The sequence below is a fragment of the Raphanus sativus genome, chromosome 4, assembly GCF_000801105.2.
Source record: "Raphanus sativus cultivar WK10039 chromosome 4, ASM80110v3, whole genome shotgun sequence".
Classification (NCBI taxonomy): domain Eukaryota; kingdom Viridiplantae; phylum Streptophyta; class Magnoliopsida; order Brassicales; family Brassicaceae; genus Raphanus; species Raphanus sativus.
This window is the reverse complement of record NC_079514.1, coordinates 14,712,639-14,733,057: the sequence shown is the minus strand read 5'-3', so window position 1 is coordinate 14,733,057 and position 20,419 is coordinate 14,712,639. Positions and strand designations below refer to the sequence as shown.

At 38.2% G+C, this 20,419-nt stretch overlaps 2 protein-coding genes across 3 annotated transcripts; both read right to left on the bottom strand.

Annotated features, from left to right (window-relative positions):
* Positions 1-557: 557 nt before the first annotated feature.
* LOC108832256 (sucrose transport protein SUC3) lies at positions 558-4,356 on the bottom strand. Of its 2 annotated transcripts, none has more exons than XM_018605749.2 (14): positions 3,880-4,356; positions 3,481-3,546; positions 3,290-3,388; positions 3,115-3,179; positions 2,932-3,016; positions 2,813-2,846; positions 2,592-2,691; positions 2,420-2,495; positions 1,847-2,185; positions 1,611-1,754; positions 1,287-1,520; positions 1,151-1,214; positions 1,007-1,050; positions 558-924 (listed from the first exon to the last, which is right to left on the bottom strand). In XM_018605749.2, the coding sequence occupies exons 1-14, from the start codon at positions 4,135-4,137 to the stop codon at positions 757-759; spliced, it is 1,776 nt and encodes a 591-aa protein (XP_018461251.1). In that variant the 5' UTR covers positions 4,138-4,356; the 3' UTR covers positions 558-756. The 2 variants fall into 2 exon arrangements, with proteins under 2 accessions (XP_018461251.1, XP_018461253.1); XM_018605751.2 differs by having other exon boundaries at positions 3,115-3,154; positions 3,880-3,954.
* Positions 4,357-7,084: 2,728 nt separating this feature from the next.
* On the bottom strand, positions 7,085-7,532 carry LOC108832257 (uncharacterized). Its single transcript, XM_018605752.1, has 2 exons — positions 7,202-7,532; positions 7,085-7,119 (listed from the first exon to the last, which is right to left on the bottom strand). Exons 1-2 carry the CDS (start codon positions 7,530-7,532, stop codon positions 7,085-7,087), a joined length of 366 nt encoding a protein of 121 aa, XP_018461254.1.
* Between the last annotated feature and the right edge of the window lie 12,887 nt (positions 7,533-20,419).

Genomic DNA, 20,419 nt, shown 5'->3' with positions numbered 1-20,419 from the left:
TACAAACTAATAACAAGTACAACACAAATTATAACACTATTAAATTCTATATATATTTAATAAAATATTATATATGTCTAATATATATATATATATAAATGTTACACAAATATATATAATATATATACACATATTATATATACCATATATTATTAATTGAAATTTGACAAATCAATTTCCGCCTAAAATTTCCGCCCTTTAGGCGGATCCTAATCTAGTTTAAATTATACAGATTTGTTCCTCACAGTTATAACATTTCTTTCGTTTTTTTATTTGGCTGTCACATTATTGTCTGATTATAATCATATAAGACGATATCATTACTTCCACTCTCGCAGGCATGTTTTTCATACAAAATGTATGATTTACAGTAAGAATTTCTGTTTTTCCCTTTTATATTCTGCATATGTGAAATTTTATCAAATACGATCGATAGTAAATGTTTGGTAAACGTACATACCATATATTACAAAAAACGCAATATTACCTATTTTTAATTTTCAAGTGAAATACTCTTTGAAGTGATTCAGAATAACGAAGATAGTGCTACATCTCAAGATATAAAAGAGGTGTATTTGAAATTTAGAGTCACCTTGTTGTGTCTTTACATTACAACAAAACTAAATGTACGAAATCTACATGCATATATATAGAGAGACGAGAACATGGCCAAAAAGAATTTGAATCTTAAGTCTATACCTTATGAAAAAAGACTGTGTGGCTCGGTTTTGTATTGGAGTTCCGGTTTAAAATATTTCACCCGATGTGGAAACCAGTAGACTGGAAAGCACTAGATAGTGTAGGAAGGCTACGCAAAGCAATAACTCCAGCAGCAAAAGCAGCAACAGACGCCAAAACAAACGCAGGTAAGTTTCCTCCTCCAAACAATGCATCCCATGGACCAGCTCCAAGCGAGACTATCATCTGCTTAAAACCATATTTAGTCACTAATTGAGCAGCATTATCAATATAATGAGTTCAAGTCTAGTTAGATTTGAGAGATTGCCTGGGGAATAACGATTGCAAGGTTCAACACTCCTATAGCCAAACCTACATTGAGAACAAAATTCGAAACTTGTCATGTAAACATTTGGTGCTTTGAAATCTAAGACGCAAAGCTATGAATGAATTAATGAATCTTTACACCGACCTTGACCACCGCCGGAATCAGCAGTGACTTCTGCTGTGACAGAGAAAGGGACACTGTACGTGATCTGTACAAAAGAAACAAAAGGATGGTTTTGTCATCACATATTTAAAAGAAATGTTGTAACGAGAATACTTACAGCTAGAGGAAAACCAAGGAGTGCAAAAACGACAACGGCTGCGGTTCTTGTTGTTTCGTTTCCAGCTATTATATGTTCGATTCCTTTAGAGTTATCCCTTAAAGACATCAGGCTAATAACAGCTGTTCCTGCCATGCATGCGAATACTGTAAAATTGCTCAGAGCCCATACAGCTCGTGCACCCATCCGCTGACACATTGGTTCAATCAAGAATGAGCTGATCCCAAGAACAACCTATGCAAGTAAGGAAAAAAAAAGAATTCAATAACTGAGTAGTAAGTGACTGAAGTAAGCAGACCATAATGTTATTATACTGATCCTTACAGAGTTTAGTAACAAGCCAAATGCACCTTCCCGAACACCTTGATCATAAAGTTCCACGTGCAAACTATCTCCCGTTGGATCCCCATGGTAAACTTCTCTTCCCATCCAATCTGTATCAAACAGAAAGAAGGGGAACCACGATAGCTGCAAGAAAGAGGACATACAATCAAAATTATAAGGTCTATGAACAGGAAACAATGTATAAAGATACTGTAATGTTTTAGTTTGGTACTCACCCATGTAAGAGCCATGACGGTAAGAACCGAGTGCATAGCAGGCGGCAAATGCCTTAAACTGGTAAGCAAATTCACTAAAACAGATCCAGGGCCATCAATGAAGGTCTCAGCTTGTTGCTCATTGTTTGACTTTCCCAGCTGTATATCCATATCACCTTCCACTCTCTCATACTTAATCCCGTTGGCAGTACCATGATTCGATGTTGAGTGCTCAGGATCTTTAGCCTGGAGATCATCCAGCAAAGGTGCAGAATCTGGTATACGGGTGGGCTTATTGCTTGCCAAAGGAATCTCTTCAGCAAAATAGATTGTGACAAGAGTGCATATAGTGAGAAAGACCTGAAAAAGATGACAACTCTTAAAAATCTATACAACAATATTTTCAGTTGCAAAAATACGAACAAAAGCTACATGGTAGATAAATGTGGATGAAATTTTAAAACTTAAAAAAATAAAACACTGACAAAGACATACTAAAGGAATGTCTAGAGTTGTGACTATATGGTCCCCAAGATATAAACATGACCGGGTTTGGTAGATGCATGTGTCAGAGAAAAAGAACAGACTGCTTACTACTGCAAGAAGAAAAGCTGCTTTAAGATTTCCACATGCAGCACAACATGCTCTAGAGGTTAAGAAAGGGAACCATCTGCTCAGTAAAAATACCAGGATAATTTAATAGCTGGTGAAAAATGGAAACTGCAAATGAAGAAATAGAATACAAGCTTCTGAGAAAGAGGATTACTCTTGCCATCGACCGCTAGCCCCAGCTGAAAACCCAAGGATATTCCCAATAGCCATCCACAAGCAGAAGACAGCATTTGCAGTATTCCGCTGATCAGGACCTAAGGAAAGCAAGAGACATCTCATATGTTTTTGTTTTTTTTTCTACAGATCAGAAACAATGCAAATTCAATCTATTCTAGATTTCAGTCTGTTACATGTATGGAAAAGTTATATCACTACCTGATAGATCAGCTAGAAGAGCACGAGCAGGTCCCTGAAACCAAAGCAGAAAACATCATTCCTGGGTATTTAGGTAATGACTAACACCATTGGAGTAGTAGATTAGATAGGATATAAACCTGTACTGTGTTATTTGCTAAATCCAACAACCAAAACCCAATGATAAAGACAAAAGCTGCCCTGGTACGTGTCCCTTTGAAAGTACTGCATTTGCATATACACATCATCATCAAGTCGTCAAACACTTAAAAATTAAACATTCTTTATAAAACATGACACAGGCAGGGTAGCAGGAGAGCAACCTGCAATGTTCTTTTGTATCTCCTAACAAATACCCAATGTCTGCAGAAAACCCGATTATTATCACCTAAATAGCAAGTTTTTAGTTTAGCTTATATATATAAAAGTAAAACACAACGTACGCAGCTATATCCTAAAGAAAGAAAAAATAAAAACATATCTTGTATTGCCCCTTACTGATATTGAGATCATGAGCGATCCCACGAGGATGAAAGGTCGTCTTCTTCCATACTTTGAAGTACATTTATCACTCCAAATGCCAACACAAGGCTGGACCTAAGAACCAACAAAATGTTTCTGATCATATATCTACATCACAACATCACTAATTATAATCCTTACAAGAGAAATAATGATTGAAAACTTACCACAAGACCTGTAATAGGGCCGCACAGCCAAATAAAAGAAGAAAAAGCGTGCGATATTCCAAGGGTCTGCACACACCAAATCAGCCAAATGCAACACTGTTAGGTAAGAACTCAAAGGGTTCACTCAGCAACAAAAACAACAATGAATGTAGGCTAGTTCTGAAGAAAGCTAAAAGAAGTCCCTTTCTTACACTTGTAGAAAAGAGACAATAGAGGTGGGAAGACAATATAGGCAACTTTGGATGCATATGTTTAATATCAAAACGTAACTATATATTTAATTCCCATTCATCCAATTCAAATGTGATAGAAAGAGTAAAATTAAAATTAAGTCACCTAACCAAACCATTAAATTTAATTGTTATCACACCTACAAGAAATGGCGGCAACGAAGCATACCTGAATATAAGGAGTGAGGAGAGAAAGTTGCAATGCCCATCCAAATTGAACACCAGCAGCCACTGTACAGCTAAGCACCAGCGTCACCAAGCTACAACCCTTCCCCACCACGCCTTCACCACCATTCAAAGGAGATGACGACGAAGAAGAAGAAGCGTGTTCGTTTCCATGCCTCGTCACCATCTCAACTTCAACATCCTTCCTCAAATTCCTATACGGCACAGAGATCGACACCGACTCACCACTCTTCCCGGCCATATCTCGCCGTCCCCCCCCCCCCCCCCCCAAAAACTACAGATCCCTAAATTCGTAATCAAATAGTCTCCAATCAAAAAGATATCGGTCCAAAGGATTACGCCTGAAGAATCGGAGACGACGATTGAAGATCTAGCAACAGAGTTGAGTCAATTTTGGAGACGACGATCGTTTTCTTCTTTTTTTTTTTAAATAGATTCGTTTTACAGTAACCGTTGATCTAAAGATGGACGGCTGAGATTGTATATACTAGTCTATTATAAGACTTACCGGTCGTAACTCATAAGTCAACTTCCTCGTCGCGTAATCGCAACCGTTGGTTTTATTTGTACGGATCGAAACCCGTTGCTTCGGTTTAAAGAAAAAGCGGACGAAAGTCGCCGTCACCGACACCTAACGTAAAGCGCGCTTTCTTAGATGAAAGACGCAGTCGTTCCCCTAATGGGCCTACAGTTCATGTAGTTCAGCCCATTATTTTATAGCATTAAACTGTTAAGCCCATTAAACCCCAACGTAGACATGTTTGTATAGCATCATAGGCTTGTAGCATATAACGTGATGAGAAATTACACGAAAAAAGAAAGGAGAAAATTATAAAAGGAGGAAAGGAAAAGGACGTGAGCCTAACAGATGTATGATGATGTATTGGTGAGAAAACTGCAACGAAGATTATGATTCTTGCTTGCGGAAAATGAAAGGTGTAGGCACAATTTAATATACTTACGTCTTTCTTTCTCCATCTCTCCTTGTCCCTCTCTTTCTCCTTCGTGTACATGACCTCTTTTGTCCAATCTTTTATTTTTATTTTTGTTTCTTTATTACATCAAATGCACTTTTATAACAAGTTTAAAACAAATCATTTTCAGTTGTGTTAAGACCTCGATTTTTGAGGTTTGCTTTAGCTGTTATCGTGTTTTTTCCCTTTCATAAAATAAAACGACTAAATTGACATGAGAACCGTCCATTTTGGTATTAAATGGTACTGGATCGTTATCTTAAAGTTTTAATCAGAAATATCAACTTCATATTTTTGTTTTGAAAAAATAAAAACCGAGTAACTTTTTTTAAGAAACCATTGGAGCCTAAAGTAAAAAGATAGAGAATTGTCTATTCTAACAATCTATTATATTAAAACAGAAGTCACAACCTTGATTCATGTGTGATATTTTAAAAAATGGACTCTCAACTAGAAATGACTTACCATTCATTAATTACTAAACATATGGTTCAATAATATATCATTTCTAATATATTAATCCTAAAAATCAGGATTGGTTAACATACACATATTGATATCTTTTCATTTAAAATTTAAATATATATATTTTAAATTTCGAAAATATATTAAGAAGATCTTAACAAGATCTTAATTTTCAAAATTATATATAAATTATTTTATCTAATTCCGTAATTAGTTTGAAATATTATTATTCATTAATATACTATGTTGTCTTTTATAAAAGGAAAAATAATATATTTTATTTTATTTTAATCTATTATATAATCACAATTAATCATGTTAATTTTATCATATTGAACTTAATATGATAAAATTATATTAAATTGATAAATTTTTTTCATAAAAATAAAATATTTGTCTTAAAATATAATATGATGACAGAGGAGTTTAACATTAGCAGGCTATATACTACATGTATAAATTAACATATCTTTCATTTTGTAAATATAATAATATATTTTGTAAAATGAATAAACATAGAAAAATACTGATAAAATAAAATCCAGTTTTGAAAGGTGGGTAAAAATTTAACATAGATTAAATAAAAAATAATTGTCAAATATGTTTTTATGAACATATTAATATGTTTAATAACAAAATGCAAATACAATAAAATAAATATATAATAAGAAGCAAAAAATACGTACGATAGTTTAAACAATTGATTATTTACAACATGCAAACTATACACTATTGTATTTGAAATAGCTTTATAAATATTTAAATCTATTCTATTAAAAATGAATTTTGGGAAATAACCCTAACTTCATCTTATTATTTACGATTCTTTGCCACTGGTTTAATTAATTTTCTTTTGATAATTATTTTGTGTGATCTAAACCATCTTTAAACATAAAACTCATATTGACATGTGTGTGTTTCTTTTAATGGTCCTACTCATATTTCAATATACATAGATCAGTAATTTTGTTTACTTATTTTCACCAATGCAGGTTTGGGATATTTCAATATACATAGATCAGTAATTTTGTTTACTTATTTCAAGGATATTTATAGTTACTTATAATCTATTTACTTATATGAATATAAAATTAACAAAAATTCAAAGACAAACTATATGATTAAAAAAACATCTTTTCAACAATTTAGATATAAATAACTAATGTAATTCATCATTTAAACTTTTTAGACCACCATATAATATAAGATATATAATATCTCAAAACCTATAACAAATATCAATTAAATTTTCAAACTGAAAATGAACATCCGCGCGGGCGCGCGGGTCAAGATCTAGTTTTAACTTATTGTGTAACGTACATTTGCATTCATGTTTTTAAATGTATTAAAATCTGATATATATATCTTTTTTTTTTCCTTTAAATTTCCATTTTATTAATAAAAACCAAACCAGAATTACAGAGGGAACTACAACTACAACTGAAGAAAACTACAAAAAAAACTCAAAAAAACTAAGCCAAGTACCCAGAGGAGTTAGGGTGACACTAGAGGCCAATCGCATATTGTGAGAGATGGGATCCAATCTGAGCTGCAGAGTTTTCTTTACTTCCTGAATAATAATTTGAGTCGGTCTACTGATGTTTGTGTGAGCCATGGAGTTTCTCTCTTTCCAAAGCATATATATAACTGCTTGGAAAATCAGCTTGATGATAAGGAGCTTGTTTGGATCGGTTGTTGACGTCTTCAGCCAACGGAGGCATTCTTCAAATGGAGCAGGCGGATTCAGACTTAGTCGAGAGCAGAAGAAGCTCCAGACCTCAGCACTGTAAGAGCACTCAAAAAAGAGATGCTGCATGCATTCATCAAATCCAGAACAGAGCAAACAGCTTGGAGAAATGTTTATACCCCAACTCCTCATTCTATCTCTAGTGGTTAATCTGTTCCATGCCACAAGCCAAGAAATAAAGGCATGTTTAGGAACTCTACCTTTGAACCAAACTTGCGCGTGCCAGTACACCGGAGGACTAGGAGGGTGAAGAACATTCCAAGTTTTTGCAGTAGAGAACTGATCCGTGGGAGACTCGTTTCCCATTTTCCATAGGTATCTATCATCAGTTGATGACTGCACTATTGGAGTGGCCGGTGGCAAACACTGCTTCAATAACGAGATGATGGCGTTTCTGCTTCGCGAAGCACTTAACCACCAATCTCCATTTCTTAAAGCATCAGCCACCATTGCGTCTTTGTGCATACCTGAGACTGCAGGCCCTCTCTCACCAGTTAGATGAATCAGAGGTCCCAGTTCCGTCCAATTATCATACCAAAAACTCGCATTGCTTCTTGTGCCAATCTCGCAAACCACAAAAGGTCGTGCAAAAGAATGCAGTTTGCAAAGCTGTTTCCATATCCAGCTATCCCCCTGACGAGGGTTAAGCTCCCAGAAATTGTCGGAACCGATTCTGTTTCTTCGAATCCAAGAAACTCATAAAGAGCCTCCAGCTGCAAAAAGTAGCCAAATTAACTTCAGAGCAAGAACCTGACTCCAGTCCGCCAACCTCTTAAGGCCCAAACCTCCTTCCGCTTTCGGAGTGCACACTGTCTCCCAGCACACTTTGGCTCTTCTCGCAGACTGTGGCGCACCTCTCCATAGAAAGGCGTTACACATCCTCTCCAAGATTCTTATATATATCTTGTGTGTTGAACATCCTCTCGCAGACTGATATATATATCTTGTGTGTTGAACAAACAAAAAAATCTTGTGTTGCAGCCGATACATATAATTATTTCATGGAGTTTTTACAGAAATTTTTATTTATATGAAAATTTTCAAAATAAATTGTTTTCATATGTAACTTATAAATAATTAAAATTTAACTTAATTATTTTACTGTAAATTTATTCATGATTAATTTCATTATTTAATAGTTTAAATTAAATTAAATTTTGTTAGTTAATGTTGTAGCTAGATTTAAAGCATTTTGCAACTTATTATTTGAATAATTTAACTGATGAAATTATATTAAGATATTTGAATAGATGGTTTTTTTAAAAGTGAAGGATATTAAAATATTTATTTTTTAAAATTATAGGTAATTTAAATATTGATTAAATATTTAAATGAGAGAATATCCATAATGATTTTTTCGCATGAGAAATTTTTTGTGGAAGTGTTTCTCTTGCTTGTTTTTGTTTCTTTTTTATCAATTTAAAAATTTCGGATCTATAAAAAAATCTAGACTAATTTGAAAAAAAAAGATGCAGCACATAAATATGGATCATTTTTCCAAGGTGGCCAAATGAAGTATCCATATTTTTCCCATACCTCTTATAATTATATATCAGACCGGTTTGGGTGATTTTTGAGTCCTCTCAAACGTGTTTAGTCAAAAACTTATTATACCTACTTTTCCATATTCACATACGTTTGTTCTTGTCTGATTTTTGACTCGATTCGGTCGACTAGATACATTCAAAGACACTTTACAAATTGTAAGTTGATAACTCAATTATATTTGCTCTTTGTAATTAATTTTTAAACAAATAAATAATTAAACTGTTATTTATTTATTTAATAAACTTTAGGCTCAGTTCATAATCATATCATCAAATCGAAAACCAGATTATGTTCAACTAGTTTCATTTCCATATCGACGGTATTCGATTTCAAATTTTGTTTAGTCGACTATTACTTTTCATATCTGACCGGTGATAAGACTCTAGAGTCCAAACGATCAAATTAGCTCACTTATCAGTATAATAGTCTTTTTTTTGGTAAAAACAGTATAATAGTCTTATTTTGCTATAGTTTAATTGTATGGTTTTGTTTAAATTATAAGACTTGATTAATAACATAATGAAAAATAAAACTATAACAAGTTTACTACGAATCTCTCGTGAGTTTAAAAAAAATGTGAGATCTTCGTTTATTTTTTTGATAGAATGAAACCTCTATAAATTAATAATGTTGGGATTACACCAAAACTATAATTTTTTATTAATTTATAGAGATTATTAATTTATCGATATACTAAATGAACCAAAAATTCAGTTTGAAACTATAAAATTATATTATTTTATAGAGGTTTTTAGTATATATTAATTTATAGAGTATTAATTTAAAGAGATTATATTGTATGTATTTATCATTTTTAAGTATTTATCATTTTTAACATAAATGACTCACTTAGAAACCTCCATTTGACCATATTTCACACTACTCTTGCATTGTCCGAGTCATAAGTTTCTACAGAGAAAACATAGTCGACAAAATCATGCGTAACTCATATTTTTAATTCTGAGTACAAGTAAATTATTATATGGTTTATTGCAAAAGGATTTACAGAAAACCCAGACCTACTACCAAATAATTTGGATATTACTTTTTGTCAAAAAACGGATATTACGGTGGCTCACAAGATGTCTACTATATACAGGACGTATGTGGATAAAGGGATTTAACTGGTCATGGAGTTGATTAATACCAAGTTTGTTAACAAATTGCATTTTAGAGTTTTACCAAAAAATTACATTTTAGAGAGAGCACGTGTTGAACGCGGCCTTGACCTAAATAAAGAGAAAAAACATGTACCATAACTTGGCACGTCATCTCTTTTCATCCCTTAATATGCCGAATGCGTCGAAATCTGGCGCCTGACTTTTTTTCTTTTGAATAATTGCACTCCCTGCCCATTAAACTCACCATATTTACATTCCACACACTAAATCCTTCAAATTTTCTTCCTTCCATCACTACTATTTTCCCCTCTTCCTATGGCAAATCCCTAATATCCAATTTTTTTTTAGAATTTTAAGCAAATTCACTCTTTTCTTTTGAGGAAAAGTAAATAAGATTAATTTGACAAGAGGATAGAAAGAGAGAGGAAATGATATGATTAGTGGTTGAAATATAGTTATTTTTTTTTTTGCTAAATAAAATGGTTAAACCTGGGTCAATAATGACACAAGTCTAACTCCCGGGTGGAGGTACAGTCCACGGATAGACCCTCTCCTCGGCATTCAAATGATTCGAAAGCAATAACTCATATCCGTGTGGCCGGTGGGGTTTGAACCCGGGTTCGCCTTATTGGGTTTCTCAATTCTCTCAAGCGCCACTAGACCACCACCACCGGTTAATTGAAATATAATTATTTTATTTTATTTTTTGCTAAATAAAAGGGTTAAACCCGGATCAATGCTAAATAAAAGGATTATTTTATTATAATCTCAAATTTCCTTATTAAATACTAAGTTCCTGAAACTATTCCTTCGTCGTCTTTGTTTTCTTTTTGAGCAACCCTTCGTCGTCTTTCAAATCACAGAATTAATTCAGTTACAAAAAAAAACACAGAATTAATTATAGTAATAATAATCACAGAATTACAGAATTAATTATATGAATACATTGTAAGAAAAGAGAGGAGCGTGGTTTAAAATATTGTCTAACGTTGTGACTAGATTAGATTAGATTAGCTTAGACTAGATTAGCTTAGGTTAGATTAAAATATTGTTTATCGTAGTGATTGGTTGGCGATTTTGTACTATCTCTGTCGATAGATGAATGAATAGAATGGTAGTGGGATTACAGTTATAAGAATGGGGCTGTCATGGATAACTAACTAAAATATGTCTTGAAACTTGATAAAAATAACAATTTGAGTTATTTATACTGTTAAATCAAGAATGTTACCATCGAATTAACAGATATATGTGGAAATGGGGAAGAACGTGAAGAAATAAAAAAAGAATCACCTCACGTGGAGACAGCTCTTTTACAAACTCTTCTATCCACTCACCTCATGAGACCATTTGGAAATAAAAGCAACAAGAAAAAACACTTAGATGTCCCTGAAAATTACATCTTGCTTTTAGTGTTAATTTTTTTCTTGATTCAATTTATTCATAGTATTCGTTAATTTGGGCAAAATAATATCTAATATTTTGTTTCCTTGAAAGGGAAGACCATGAAAGTTTAGAAACTTGCCTTTGGCTTCTAATCTCTCCAAACATCCGGAATAAAAATGCGCAAGCGTTACATGATTATCCTTTTTTCTTTCTTTTTTTCGAAAAAAAGTTGCATTATTTTTTATTTTTTATTTACGACGAACGACTATTCTATTATTTAAATCTGAGGTGGTAAAGATAGCAAGATCAAAATAAAACAACTGTTTTCTATGGAAAAATATCCGAAGTCCTAGCTAAAAAATCTGAAATCTGATTTTGCGTTCGTGAAATATGAATGATTTAGAATTTCGGGAAGCATATTTGCAGAGTCTTTATCCTCTCCAATTTTGTAGCAAAGTTTGACCAAGCATGAGGCTCCAATAATGACGATCAAATCTTTGCAATCCGTCCCGAAGCTCTGACATGTCAAATGCTGAAACATACTTTCTATCACCCATCGTAATGCTTATCTCCCTATTACTCATGTCGGCTCCACCACTCTCTCCTCTCAGATAGGTAATATCTCTCTCAAAAAGGTTCTTGTTTGTCCGTCTATTAAGAAATCTCTCATGGTTTCAAAGCTCGGTGATGACTTCCCATGTGGGATTTTTTTAACTCACAAAATGTTTATGTGATTGATTTGCACAAGCAGAAAGTGGTGACAAAAGGGCCTCGCAATAAGGTTTCTACATGTTCAATGATTCTCCAGTTGAAGCTCACTTATTCAACCACAATTTCTCACCTTTGGAAATAGTATGGCATCTTCGTTTGGGACACTGCAATCATAGGATTCTTCAACAACACTACAAAAGTGGTTCGAACAGCAACCATTAGGCTGGTCCTTGAAGTGGTGATAACTAAAGGATGGTTTATTAAGCAGTTTGATGTCTCGAGTGCCTTTCTTCATGGTGATTTGAACGAGCCAGTTTACATGTATCAGCCACAAAGTTCGTTGATCCACAAAAACCTAACTATGTCTGCAAATTAACCAAAGCTTATATGGCCTTAAGCAGGCGCCGATACCCTGGTTTTATACCTTCCATAACTTTCTCATTGACTTTGGGTTCTCGTGCAGTACGTAAGAACCTTTTATGTTCACATACCACCACAAAGACAAGACTCTGGTGATGCTACTTTATGTTGATGTTATTCTCCTAATAAGAAGTCATGAAACTTTAGTTTAAGAAATGTTAAATACGTTAAACTCTCGGTTCTCTATGAAAGATCTAGGCACACAACAACGGTTCTTAAGCATTGAAATTGAGTCTCATGAAGGGGAAATGTTTATGCATCAAGCAGAATACACGACATATATCTTATATCAAGCTATTATGATGGATTGGAACCCAATGCTAACCCGTCTGACTCAACATTTAGAGAACTTCAACTATGGACCATTTCCTGAACCTACCTACTTCTGAAGCCTTGCAGGAAGCTTTAGTATATCACTATTCACACGCATGAACATTCAGTTAATTTGTGGTGAATTTTGTCTGCCAACGAATGCATCTTCTGACAATGATAGATTTTAGTTTGCTGAAAAGGATACTTCGATATTTAAAGGGAATAACAACCTTGGGTTTATACATCAAGAAGGATCCTAATCTCATGCTCTCCACCTTCTGTGACAATGATTTGACCAGATGTAGAGAGACTATACGATCAACAACAAATTTCTGTATAATGCTTAGCTCCAACCTGATATCGTGGTCCGCGAAGAGACAATATACAGTCTCAAGATCTTTGACTGAAGCAAAGTATATAGCCTTTACTGTTGCTGCACAAGAAGTCACATGTGTAAGACCCGAACCCGGCCGGCTAGGCCGCGGTCGATGCCTCACGTCGCTCGGTCCATACCCTGACCGAACCACTCAATTTTTCGATCTTTATCTGTACTTTCGCCTAAAGGCGAAGTCTATCTTGGACCTTAGCTTAAGACTACCTTAGTCATTCCCTAGCTTAGATCCTTTCAACTTATGCACAGCGGAATATTATCTATCAACCATTGGTCTAAAACCAATCTAACACTCGTCAGGTCGAATCACCTTAGCCATGATCAGTAGACACAACTACTACCAGCTTCAAGGTTGATCCTGAACCTAATACAAGTCATACAATAACTGAGGTTCCATTCCCCTAACCATTCTATCTAGATCTATGCAATATTGCTAGATCATACCTTTGCCGCATCCACGGAGCTTGATAGCTCTTTGTTTCAGCTGCCTTAGCTGTCTAGCTAGCTCATTCAGCTAGCTGAACTGAACCACTTCACTTGAGGTTTCCAACTCTCTTCCAGCTGATCGAGCTGCGAGGTAGCTTTGCCTAGCTCCCCATCCACTCGTCCAACTCCTCATTATACCTGTATAAACTCTCCCCTTAGGTACTTAGTCATTCAACCAACCATCCCCACAAACCAAGTACCTTTGGGAAGTCTTCAGCTGCAAAATCAACCTCAAGCAAACATGCTCCAAAAACTAATTAAAATTCATGATAAATCATGATAATTCATAACTAAGAGAATGGTCAAGTCAGATTTCTCAGAACTGGCCTCGATCATACTGATCTCGCCCATGAACAGCCCATATGGCCATAACTGACCACCTCTAAATCAATGAGATAAAACTAATCTTTCACCATGATAATTCATGATAAATACCCATTAAGAGATATTTGAAGTCGGATCCTAACAATTCCTTATGGAACTATCAGATCTCCACTTACCTGCCCAACTAAGGCCATGGAGAGATTTCTCTGAATCGGCCACTCCTTGGTTCAGTACCTCCATGTCTGAACATCATAGAACAAGATTAACAATGCCCACCAGTTCCTGAGTCAATCAACCAACCACCCCACATGACTCAGAACTGATGAGTCTTCACAAATACCTAACCGGCCATGGAACCATGTCCCAATGAACCTGGTCAGTCTTGCTCTTCTTCATGGCTCTCAGCCAATCTTGTACCAACCCAAGGTCGATACCTATCATACCATATGATTCCATTACCTCATTGCCACGGCCTGAAGCCATTGGTAATGCAAAACCATAGATCAGGTTCACTCATGAACCACCATGAATCACTAGTTGCTGTATAGCATCTAATTACCATCCCATATGGATGAATTAGTTCAACTATGATCCGCCCCTTTCTCCAGGGCCCTGTATCCCTACAATACATCACAATATATGCTCTCCAAGGGCGTGCCATACTTGGCCTCATATGCACCTCAAGAGACACCAACATAAACCACAAAGTAATCATATGTACATATTACCTTAGACTTGATCTTACTAGATCTTGTGCTTCCTGTATCATGTCTGGCCATGCTCCTCCATTGCACGCCTCTATCATGCCTTATCATATACTTCCAGTATTGACAAGATCCAACCATGGGTCGCACCCATCATCCATTTCATGGAACTTCCATGAAACAGTTTCTGCACTGCATCCACCTTCAAGGTTGTACATGCCTTTGGGAGTGGAGTCCGGCCTTCTCCATTCTCTTCTGACCATTTGCGTGTGTCCCTAAGACACAGAGGAAGCCTAGGGTGTGTTCATCCATGATCAAACACCACCCAAGGGTCGTCCATCACTTCTCACTTCAGATCCCATGAAACTGCCTTTCTACACACCACTGCCCTTAAGGCTGCTCTTGGACTTTGAGAGTGACATCCGGTCATCTCCCTTCTTCCCTGGCTATTTGGATGTGTAGTAAGGATGTAGAGGAAGCCTGTGGCGTGGCAAACCAGAATCAAAACACACCAGAGGGTCGTTTTCAACTCCCCTCTTGATTGCCATCAAAACTGCCTCTTTGCTGCCTTCATCCCACTCTTGGGGTTGGATGTTGTCATCCGACTTTCTCTCTGTTTTCTCTGGTTTTTCTTTGTGTTTCAGGAAGAAGAATGAAGCCCTGACGTGCCTGCAAAGGCACGGACTTGCCTTCCTTATATAGAAGAATGGGCAGTTACCTTTCTAAGGGTTGCACCTTTTCGGTATTAATTCTGTCCATTGATTTAATCAATGGTACAGATTGCACCCATTCGCCTATGGCAGTTACCAGACGTCCTTGACATCAATAACTACCTCTAGACACGTCACACACAAGCCTAGGCTGGTTGCCCAAGCCTCTGGTTCAACCACAAGTGCCCACCGGCTCACCGGCACACCCGGGTGGTCCACATGGTCCGACCACTGTCCGGACCTGGCCCAACTGCCCAAGACTTGAACACTCAGTCTAGCTGAGTTGAGCTGATCCCCAGCTGACCTAGCTGAGTGAGCTAGTTCATCCAGCTCAGGGAGCTGACACACTCTTCAGTGAGCTACACTGAGCTGCACTACACTTCATCTAGCTAGTCGAGCTTACTCACTGCATCGCCCAGCTGCCATACACTTTGTACAGCTCCTTTATACTTGTCTCCTTCTTGGTTTAGCTATATCTTAGCTTCCTGATGCCCTTAACCTTACTTCCAGGCCATGATACCCTTGTGTTTAGGTCACATGAGCTGACTGGTGCATCTCCTTGTACCATGGTCGATCCTAAGGATCATATCCAGGATCAGGGACATGACAAGTCTCCCCCACTTAGAATGGATTCGTCCTCGAATCCAGTTGTGCTGTCGTCTTGCTTGATGCCAAAGGTTCCACCAAACTCTTTTGCATCATCATCTTTGTTCCATTTCACTGATCACCTTTTTGATCAATGTATGAACAAGTCTCCCCCACTTGGACGGAACTCACTTGATTTCGAACCAAGTGGTTTTCTCCTTTTACATATCACACCATAACAGACTTGTGTCACTGAACTCAACTTTCCAAGTTGCAGTCTAGTATACACCAAGTCAATTATTCTCTGAGCCTAGTCCATGACTATATCATTTTTAGTCCTTAAGAACTTACTGCATACTCGAGTCTTAGTAGATTTACCCAACCTCCAAGAAACTCGATGTATCAGCCAAGTCTTTAAAGAACTCGATCACATTCCGGTCCTGTCCACTCCGGGACTCCACCGTTTCATTCCAACCATAGGTCAATCTCCGACTTGGTTGTCCTGCGACTCTCGTCCCTCACTGGACTTGGTCGACTTCATTCCAACCCTAGGTCAATCTCCGACTTGGTTGTGCTGCGACTCTCGTCCCTTACTGGACTTGGTCGACTTCAGCTCGGCCATCTCGGCAGGAGCCATGCAGTATGGGTTCTTTGACATTGGGGCCGTCCCTGGTTCCAGTTCTATTATGAACGGGTCAGCCCTATCAGGGGGAATGCCCTGTAGCGCCCGAAACACATCCTCGAACTCACTGACCAGCGGTATCCCGTCCGGGCCACCAACCCCTACGACCTCCTTAGTGCTGGTTGTGGCCAACTAGGCTCAACAACCCCGCTCAAGCATCCTTTCTGCACGGACTGCTGATAACACTAAGCATCCAGAGGCCGGATTAATACCTTGGTACTTGATCGGGGATCCACACCCACTCTCAAACTGCATCCTCTCATGATGACAGTCCAAGGTGGCCCGATTCTTGCCAAGCCAGTCCATGCCTATGATCACCTCGTGATTCTTAAGGCGGACTACAATCAGATCCGCAGGCATTACCCTGTCTGTGATCAACAATCAGATCCGCAGGCATTACCCTGTCTGTGATCAATACCAGGATGTTTCTAACCAGACAATCCCTTGTTCCCATCTGGAACAAAACCCTTTCCGATCAATCCTGGACTCACAAACCTATGTGTAGCTCCAGTATCGGAAAGTACATGTGTTTCCACACCACTGATCATTAAGTACCTAGATGAGTAAGACATCGGTTTGATCACACATTTGGAAAACGTCCCATACCATTCTCCAAAGTGTCACACTTCTGTGAATGTCCCATACCATTCACAAGAGTGTTTATAATATACCTCAATCCCCATCATACTAAGCCACTTAACATCATATACCCAATCCATTCAAATTGATCTAAGGAATCCTACCTTGGCTTATACTGAGTCCCAGCTGATCCATCTGATCCCAAGCCACTCGTATACTAGCCATGTAGCATCTCCCTTAAACCAACTTGAACCTCGCAAATGCTCACTTGTTTTGAACGGCCACCAAGGATAACACTTACCCCCAAAGAGTGCTGCACGTTTCTTTCAACCTAAGCCACTCTCAGGTTCATGTTACTTCCCTGGTCCAGGTCATCCATAAAAGATCTTGCATTGCATCGATCCTTCCAATCCGTCTATTAATTCCAGATAACTAGATCAACCAACCTTCTGTTTCAGGATCTTGCCCTTGGAGAATGCATCTTGGCCAAGCCGGTTCACCTTGGAACTTTCCCGTTCACAAGCATGATACCCTATCTTGCCTCAGCTCCCTCTTGGCTCACCTAGTAAGGTTCCATGGTCGTCTCAGTTTCCAGAAATAATTTTGGTTTGGAACACAATACCTTTGAGAAGTGAGTTGAGCTGAAGTTACAACCCAATCAGAACCTCCACTCAGCTGCCTCAAAAGGATCCATACTACCTGAGAAATACTTAGTTCTCATCTGAGCTATGTGCTCCAGCACCCTCAGGTAGTCCACTACCCAAGCTGCCCTAGCTGGTGAATCAATCTAGACCACCTCAGCTACTGGCCCAGCTTGATCATTAGCTGCCAAAACAGCTGCCCAATCAACCGGTTAGTCCTCTCATTGTTTGCAACAATTGTTTGGATCAGTCCGGTTCACATCACAAGAGGATTCAACTTCCCCTTCCAGCTGCAGCTCAGCTCTCCCCCACTAGAACCTCAGTAGGGTTGAGCTGACTTACAGTCACCTCCATCTTCATTGTTAACTTCCTCCTGCTGAGTCAACAATAAAACTGGTTGATTAATCACATCAGCATCTACTTGTCCGGATGCATGGGTGAACAACCACAACCCAATGATCCTAGAATCAAGCATGCTCTGATACCAACTTGTAAGACCCGAACCCGGCCGGCTAGACCGCGGTCGATGCCTCACGTCGCTCGGTCCATACCCTGACCGAACCACTCAATTTTTCGATCTTTATCTGTACTTTCGCCTAAAGGCGAAGTCTATCTTGGACCTTAGCTTAAGACTACCTTAGTCATTCCCTAGCTTAGATCCTTTCAACTTATGCACAGCGGAATATTATCTATCAACCATTGGTCTAAAACCAATCTAACACTCGTCAGGTCGAATCACCTTAGCCATGATCAGTAGACACAACTACTACCAGCTCCAAGGTTGATCCTGAACCTAATACAAGTCATACAATAACTGAGGTTACATTCCCCTAACCATTCTATCTAGATCTATGCAATATTGCTAGATCATACCTTTGCCGCATCCACGGAGCTTGATAGCTCTTTGTTTCAGCTGCCTTAGCTGTCTAGCTAGCTCATTCAGCTAGCTGAACTGAACCACTTCACTTGAGGTTTCCAACTCTCTTCCAGCTGATCGAGCTGCGAGGTAGCTTTGCCTAGCTCCCCATCCACTCGTCCAACTCCTCATTATACCTGTATAAACTCTCCCCTTAGGTACTTAGTCATTCAACCAACCATCCCCACAAACCAAGTACCTTTGGGAAGTCTTCAGCTGCAAAATCAACCTCAAGCAAACATGCTCCAAAAACTAATTAAAATTCATGATAAATCATGATAATTCATAACTAAGAGAATGGTCAAGTCAGATTTCTCAGAACTGGCCTCGATCATACTGATCTCGCCCATGAACAGCCCATATGGCCATAACTGACCACCTCTAAATCAATGAGATAAAACTAATCTTTCACCATGATAATTCATGATAAATACCCATTAAGAGATATTTGAAGTCGGATCCTAACAATTCCTTATGGAACTATCAGATCTCCACTTACCTGCCCAACTAAGGCCATGGAGAGATTTCTCTGAATCGGCCACTCCTTGGTTCAGTACCTCCATGTCTGAACATCATAGAACAAGATTAACAATGCCCACCAGTTCCTGAGTCAATCAACCAACCACCCCACATGACTCAGAACTGATGAGTCTTCACAAATACCTAACCGGCCATGGAACCATGTCCCAATGAACCTGGTCAGTCTTGCTCTTCTTCATGGCTCTCAGCCAATCTTGTACCAACCCAAGGTCGATACCTATCATACCATATGATTCCATTACCTCATTGCCACGGCCTGAAGCCATTGGTAATGCAAAACCATAGATCAGGTTCACTCATGAACCACCATGAATCACTAGTTGCTGTATAGCATCTAATTACCATCCCATATGGATGAATTAGTTCAACTATGATCCGCCCCTTTCTCCAGGGCCCTGTATCCCTACAATACATCACAATATATGCTCTCCAAGGGCGTGCCATACTTGGCCTCATATGCACCTCAAGAGACACCAACATAAACCACAAAGTAATCATATGTACATATTACCTTAGACTTGATCTTACTAGATCTTGTGCTTCCTGTATCATGTCTGGCCATGCTCCTCCATTGCACGCCTCTATCATGCCTTATCATATACTTCCAGTATTGACAAGATCCAACCATGGGTCGCACCCATCATCCATTTCATGGAACTTCCATGAAACAGTTTCTGCACTGCATCCACCTTCAAGGCTGTACATGCCTTTGGGAGTGGAGTCCGGCCTTCTCCATTCTCTTCTGACCATTTGCGTGTGTCCCTAAGACACAGAGGAAGCCTAGGGTGTGTTCATCCATGATCAAACACCACCCAAGGGTCGTCCATCACTTCTCACTTCAGATCCCATGAAACTGCCTTTCTACACACCACTGCCCTTAAGGCTGCTCTTGGACTTTGAGAGTGACATCCGGTCATCTCCCTTCTTCCCTGGCTATTTGGATGTGTAGTAAGGATGTAGAGGAAGCCTGTGGCGTGGCAAACCAGAATCAAAACACACCAGAGGGTCGTTTTCAACTCCCCTCTTGATTGCCATCAAAACTGCCTCTTTGCTGCCTTCATCCCACTCTTGGGGTTGGATGTTGCCATCCGACTTTCTCTCTGTTTTCTCTGGTTTTTCTTTGTGTTTCAGGAAGAAGAATGAAGCCCTGACGTGCCTGCAAAGGCACGGACTTGCCTTCCTTATATAGAAGAATGGGCAGTTACCTTTCTAAGGGTTGCACCTTTTCGGTATTAATTCTGTCCATTGATTTAATCAATGGTACAGATTGCACCCATTCGC

What these genes read in the sequence shown, in the direction of transcription:
- LOC108832256 (XM_018605749.2), bottom strand. Translation starts at nt 4,137, where the DNA reads ATGGCCGGGAAGAGTGGTGAGTCGGTGTCGATCTCTGTGCCGTATAGG. An exon ending in TAGCAAATAACACAGTACAG is followed by an intron (nt 2,847 to 2,931) that starts GTTTATATCCTA and finishes CTTTGGTTTCAG; the next exon opens with GGACCTGCTCGTGCTCTTCT. An exon ending in CCGTCATGGCTCTTACATGG is followed by an intron (nt 1,755 to 1,846) that starts GTGAGTACCAAA and finishes TCTTTCTTGCAG; the next exon opens with CTATCGTGGTTCCCCTTCTT.
- LOC108832257 (XM_018605752.1), bottom strand. Translation starts at nt 7,532, where the DNA reads ATGGTGGCTGATGCTTTAAGAAATGGAGATTGGTGGTTAAGTGCTTCG. An exon ending in AGATAGAATGAGGAGTTGGG is followed by an intron (nt 7,120 to 7,201) that starts GTATAAACATTT and finishes GTGCTCTTACAG; the next exon opens with TGCTGAGGTCTGGAGCTTCT.